The following is a 6,715-nucleotide window of genomic DNA, read 5'->3' as shown; positions in this document are numbered from 1 at the left end:
TCTTACAATACATGAAACATGTAGGGAAAAAACTACAACTGTCAAATATCAGCAGACGATTTCAAGACTAAGAGTTAATAGTACAATTAAGATTTCAGTCATATACACAACAAGACAAATTTACAATTTCTTACACCATTATCTCATTTTATGACGCTGCCCTCTGATCTAAGTAATTTAATAAATATAAAACTAACTAATATATTGTATCAGTGGTCTCTATGAGTACCTCAAAAGTTAAACTCTTATCAAGTATCATAATATAATTATGGTTGTTGGATGGAGTGGATGAGTTTATTATTACACTTGTACATCTCCTAATTCGTCCATGAATTAATTTATGAAAACACTGACCTATCTCTATTTTGTTACTTTCTACTTTATTATTATTAATCTCCTATAGGTACAAAAGTTCACATTAAAATTTTTTGGATTTAATCCCTAAAAAAGTAAAAATAAATAAATAAATAAATAAATATTAACTTCTCAAGTCAAAATTAAACATCCACTGCTCCAGCCTCCCATCTATGGGACAATAATTAATTATATTATCTAGAAAATCTTGTAATTGTTAAAAAAATATATTTATTATTAAGAAATGGACCGTCACAGAATAGGGAACCAATGATGCTGGCCGCTTAATCCTACCTCAAATCTCCGAAAGATTTGGCGGCAAAATCTCATCTTCTCTAACTATAGCAAGAACAAGAAAAACACAAAATCAAGATTGCGGAATTAATTAAAAACATAAAATTTGAAGAAAAAAAAAAAAACAAACAAACAACATCCAAAGTCAAACGCAAACAAAGTTTCATGCGCTCAACAAAATTTGTGTTTTTCGTCAAAATAAATTCGTAGCTTTACATTTTATTTGTTTTTGGTTCCGATTTTGGAGATCGTGCACACATAGATGAATTTGGTCGGCGGCGAGGCGTAGCAATAACTCTAATGAAAACATCCACCTGATTAAGGCCGCCGCCGCCGCTCCATCTCCGGCAGCCCCTCCGACGCCCCTGAAAATCCTGTCAAAGGTGAAAAGAAAAAGAAGGTATAAAATTATCCTACTAATTTTTTTTAAAAATTAATTCGTTTTTCCATTTCTGGGTTTCATAAATATTAACCCGGATTTTTTTTTTTCCTTTTAATTTCCTGACGTAACGAAATAAAGTCTATCATGCCAAAACTTTTCAACTCGAAAAAGAATAGCAGGGAAGGTTCAGAAGAAGACTTAGCTTCAAAAGAAACTGAAGAAGATGATATTGGTATTCCTTTCGATCTCTTATCGATTTTTATTTATTTATTTTTTTTTTGGTGAGAGGAAAACCTTACACTACTCGTGGTATGAAAAATCAACTTAGTTTGTCTATAGTTATCTGGCTCAAATAAAAAATGTTAATAAACTGATTGTTTTGAGAATCGAATTTGTAACCTTATGATTATAAAATCAACTGACCAACCTGACATTTTCACCCGAACTTAGCCAATACGGATCAGCATTACAGGACCAATGGAATATTTTAAGTACCATGTTTCTCTAATATATTATGTTGTTGGATTGGTCGGAAGCAGATTCGGATAGGAAGATCGCAGCAATTAGGAAAAAGACCAATTTCGAGACCGATCCTCGTTTGCGAAAAGGTATACCAGGAGTCGTCATCAAAGTGACGATTTATTATTTATTATTTATTTTTTAATGAATATATTTTTGGCATTTTTCTTGCATGTGCATGCTTGTATAATATTTTATAAGATATCTATGAAATAGGTTTTTTAATCTTATAATATATGATATCTACGGTGTTTTATAATTTTGTATTTGATGACTCATCTATGTTAATCCAACCCTTATATACAATTTATATAAACCTTAATGCATATCTCAATCAGATGTTGTCTGTAGAGAAAGTTGAATATTATAGTAAATATTAAGGATTTATGCGTGTTAATTATAAGAGGACGCCACGTGGAACTTACTTAGTACAAGAAACTCAACATCTAAATATGTTCAGCTAGCTAGCTTGCAGTATTATTTGTTAATTGGTAGCTTACCTAACAGAAGACCAAAGTGAAAGTTTGATTTCGTCATTAATAATATAAGTTCGTTGTATTAGTCTTATTACCAAAATACGGACTAGATTAATTATCATAATATTTTTATATTTATTAATTGTTTGTGAAATTAGCTGACATAATTATAAAGAAAATTAGAGATAGATTCTATGTTCATCTATTATAAAGTCATGAAGTTGTAATTTGAGTACAGAAATATTGACGGTGCATTTTAAGGTAAATTTTTCTTTGTTGAAAAAGTTTATAAAAGGTTAGTTGTAACTTGTAATCGAGACTAATTCTATCTGCCATTGAAAATATATAGTTTTGGTATTGAAAGAAGACTTGGAAAATAAATGTAGCCATGGTTTTAACTTTCAGAAAGACACAGTAGCGTCAGAATTGAAGGACTTAACCTCTCGACTTTCGATCAGTCAATGCCGGCCACTACAATTCAAGATTTCAGGTGGGAATGAAAATTTTGAAAACAGTATTAATTTGTGTGTGTATGTGTATTGTATCCCTCTCTCTCCATACATAAATGGATGTTCATCAAGTTAGAAACAAAAAGTTTTTATTTGAGAATTGATCGAATTCTAGGATTTTCGTGGGATCATGGAATGTTGGAGGGAGGGCTCCTAACCCGGGACTCAATCTCGAGGATTTCTTGCAAGTCGAGGGTTCTGCTGACATTTACGTGTTAGGGTATGCATTTTTCTTGATTTCAAATTGAATATATGTATAATAAACCCATATTTAATATTGTGAGACCGTCTCACGTATCCTTATCTGTTTGGAGCTTTCAGGTTTCAGGAAATTGTTCCGTTGAGCGCGGGAAACGTGCTGGTGAGCGAAGACAACGAGCCGGCGGCGAGATGGCTGGCGGTGATAAGCCACGCGCTGAACAAGGCGTACCATGAATCCGTGGCGGAACATAACAACTCTAATTCTCCGAGTTCCTCAAAGCAGTCCAAGGACGGCGGCGGCAAGTCCAACGTGTTTAACAAGCCATCTCTGAAGCTTCTGAAAAGCAATCTGAAGGCCAACAGCGCTCTGGTGAAGGCCTGCAACTGCCATCTCGACTCCCCCAGCCGCCTAAGAAAACTGAGCGATCACTCATCTTCCCCACGCGCCGCCGCCAATCCTAATTCTCGCGACTCCTCCGGCGGCAGCGGCGACATAGTAGATCTCCTCTCCATCCCAGAAATTCCCGAGTATAACAAGCTCAACTACAACATCATTGCCAGCAAGCAGATGGTGGGGCTTTTCCTCTCAATCTGGGCCCGGAAAGACCTGGTCCCTCATATCGGCCACCTCAGAGTCTGCTCTGTCGGAAGGGGAATCATGGGCTGCCTAGGCAACAAGGTTGTTTGTTTGCTTTACAAAACATCAAATCATGAGAACAGTAACCATAATAATAATGTTGTTTTTTTTTTTTTTGTCGACTTTCCCCATATATTTCAGGGTTGCATATCAATAAGCATGTCGGTGCACAAAACAACCTTTTGCTTTGTATGCAGCCATCTAGCTTCCGGCGAGAAGGAAGGTGACGAGCTAAGAAGAAACGCCGACGTGGCCGAGATTCTAAAGAGCGTTCAGTTCCCCAGGATTTGCAAGAATACAGATCGCCATTCCCCAGAAAGAATTACAGATCACGAGTAATATTCTATATTAATTCAGTCGTTATACTGTGGATCATGGGTTATGGCTGATAGCAGTTGCGTTGAACTGATACTGCAGTTCCGTTAAAAGTGTTGAATTGATACTGCAGTTGTGTTGAACGGATGAACGGCCTCTGTTCCGTGCAACTGCAGTTTCCTTTCAACACAACTGCAGTATCTGTTCAATACAACTGCACTGTCAATTCAACATGGTCCACAGTATAATTTGCGATATTAATTATTTCTCTAATCATATATTATCTCATTTAATTTCAAGTTATAAACTATATTTTATTCTCATTCTCGATCAGCCGCATGTTATGGCTGGGGGACTTGAATTACCGGTTGTCTCTGAGCTACGAGGAAACCAGACAGCGGTTAGAAGACAATGACTGGGACTCTCTTCTCCAAAAAGATCAGGTTCAATTCAATTCTTTAAAACAAAAATTAAAATATTTGACTAATAAAACTATATAAACTAGCTATTTATATAACAGCTGAACATGGAGAGAGCAGCGGGTCGAGTATTCAGTGAATGGAACGAAGGGAAAATCCTCTTTGCTCCCACCTATAAGTACACTCATAATTCTGATTCCTACGCGGGCGAAACCGGAAAGTCCAAGAAGAAACGCCGAACTCCTGCTTGGTCTCTCTCTCTCCCTCCTCCCTCTTTGTCTTTTTTGCCCATTAAGATTGCCTAGTATAGACAACAAACTTTATCGTTATACTTATGTTACATTAAAAAATGATTTTTATAGGTGTGACAGAATATTATGGCGTGGTAACTGCATAGAACAGTTGTCTTATATAAGGGGAGAGTCGAGGCTGTCGGATCACAGACCAGTTTGTGCTGTATTTTCCGTGGGGATAGAGATGGCCAACAAATGTATAAAATTTCGAAAGGGTTTTTCATGCACCGGTGCCACTTTGGAGTATCATAATATGATGCCCCAAAGACACAACACCTTCAATGAGCTTTAACACCTCCTCATCTTGTACCATATACTAATTACATTTATATATTTCTTTGGTCCTTGATGAGCCAATGTAACCTTTTAATTTTCACTCTTTTTAATTTACTTTTCTAAATCAATATAAAATATAAGGCATAAAATGCATACACATATACCCACAATAATTAAATAAAATATATAAAAACAAAAGCCACACAAGCATATTATTATATTAACTTATATGTATATACCATTACAAACTTATTAATTTTTAAAATAATCCTAGTTTTAAGTCTTTTGGTAGTACTACTTTTTAGAGATTTTTATTGTCTTGCTAGAATAGACGTCAAATATAGTAAGATATCTTGTCTCGTTCACTGCAAGTCATCATTTGTCAAGCCAGATTCAGGTAATGTTGTCCAGACAGACTTATTAGTAGGTAGTATTTAGGAGAACATGTAGTGGTGCCCAGACAGACTTATTAGTAGGTAGTATATATTTAGGAGAAGATAGTAGTGTCTTTGAATCATTGATTCTTCGGCATCATGGTATATACGTCAAATCCCAGATAGATGCCGGTTCATGAGTGAAGGTTTGGTCTCCACGCGCTTCTGAATGGTCATCATACATAAACTGATGTTCGATCACAGATTCATTCCAATAGTTTCCCAATCCTCCATTGCTTGTTTGTGCATGGTAGCTTTGGAAGCTTCTTTGGATCTCCTCAGTTATCCACTCAGGCAGTTGTTGGCTTATATCTCCATGCCCAGAATTAATAATACTCCTCTCTGCATGTGGAACCATTGCTAATAATGCATCGCTATTCGTCAACCCAAAAAGATCTTCTTTTTCTTCAACCAATAATCCTCTCTTTCTCTTCTCTCTGGTTCTTAATTTGGAAGTTTGGGATATGGATTTTTGTTTATCATCATCGGGAGAGGAAATGTTGAGTGCTTTGTGGGTGAGGTTAAGGAGGGCTTCTTCTTGGTCAACGACTTTGGCCCACGTTGCTGTCTCTTTGGCGGTCATCTTGTTTTGCAAAATCCTAGATTGTTTGACCAGTCTTCTCATCCTGTCGGTGTCGTGGGACATGTGTTTGATGATTGCCGCCAAAACACTTACCTTCCACGCTTTCTTCAAATCGTGAGGCTTCCGGTAAGGCGGTGGGCCTTGTTCTTGGGCTAACCCTTGGTGGCCCCACCAGAGCTCCTTTCCCGACGGCCACCACGGCGGCGCCAGCCCCTTTTCTAGCGGGAAACGCCGCTGCGGCGGCGCGCAGTGTTGCATTAAGGCCGACAGCATTGACCCCAAGGTGGTGTCTTGGAAATCTTGGAGGAGGTATACGAGGCTTGAAGATGGATCGTGGAGATCCGCCGCGGCGGCGGACGAGACTAATTTGGGTAGAAACTCGGCTATCGCCGCCGGAGCATTCTGCTCGAACTTAACTGTTTCTTTCCACCATCCCCGGAGGCTATCGGAGGAGCCGGTAACCGGTTTCCCCTTCTCCGGCACGATCCCGTAAACGAACCCTTGCGCTTTGCACACCTCCATGATCTTCACCATGTACTTGAGAATCGAGTCTTGAGACCGCGACATTTTCTTCCGGCGAGATTGCTCTTGCTTGGCCGCTGCGTCCGCCGCCGCCGACGAGGAGGAGGAGGAATCTTCGTCCTCGCCGGCGGCGTCATTCCGGCGCTTGGCGGCTTTGAGCTTTTGCATTCGCATACGGTCTTTCCACATGCGCTTCTTCAGTTCATGGTAGCTCACCTCCTCTTCTTCTTCTTCTTCTTCTTCCACCTCCATTATTTCGCTCTCAGGGCTTAGCTCTTCATCATAAATCTCCACCATGGCGTTAGATATATACTTTGATTAGCTAGTTTCAATATATTCAGGGAATCAGGGAATTGATTGATCGATGAAATCAACTCAAGATCGAGTTACTTATATATAGGTTAGTACCTGAAATATGGCTGAAAGAAATGATTAAAATAAAATAAATTTAATTTAGGATAAGATAAATAATCAATAATGTCTCTTCAAAAATACGGAGAG

The 6,715-nt window shown here is 38.3% G+C and overlaps 2 protein-coding genes across 2 annotated transcripts; one reads left to right on the top strand and one right to left on the bottom strand.

Moving 5' to 3' along the window:
• The first annotated feature begins 2,373 nt into the window (after positions 1 to 2,373).
• On the top strand, positions 2,374 to 4,756 carry LOC116014135 (type I inositol polyphosphate 5-phosphatase 5). Its single transcript, XM_031254141.1, has 7 exons — positions 2,374 to 2,515; positions 2,650 to 2,754; positions 2,856 to 3,414; positions 3,514 to 3,707; positions 4,022 to 4,130; positions 4,208 to 4,356; positions 4,469 to 4,756. The coding sequence occupies exons 1-7, from the start codon at positions 2,487 to 2,489 to the stop codon at positions 4,689 to 4,691; spliced, it is 1,368 nt and encodes a 455-aa protein (XP_031110001.1). The 5' UTR covers positions 2,374 to 2,486; the 3' UTR covers positions 4,692 to 4,756.
• Positions 4,757 to 5,206: 450 nt separating this feature from the next.
• Positions 5,207 to 6,511, bottom strand: LOC116012857 (putative ETHYLENE INSENSITIVE 3-like 4 protein). The gene has a single exon (XM_031252532.1). The coding sequence runs from the start codon at positions 6,509 to 6,511 to the stop codon at positions 5,207 to 5,209; it is 1,305 nt and encodes a 434-aa protein (XP_031108392.1).
• Positions 6,512 to 6,715: the final 204 nt, after the last annotated feature.

The sequence above is a fragment of the Ipomoea triloba genome, chromosome 3 (genome assembly GCF_003576645.1).
Source record: "Ipomoea triloba cultivar NCNSP0323 chromosome 3, ASM357664v1".
NCBI lineage: Eukaryota > Viridiplantae > Streptophyta > Magnoliopsida > Solanales > Convolvulaceae > Ipomoea > Ipomoea triloba.
Note: the sequence above shows the minus strand (reverse complement) of the source record. Positions and strands in the feature narration are given on the sequence as shown.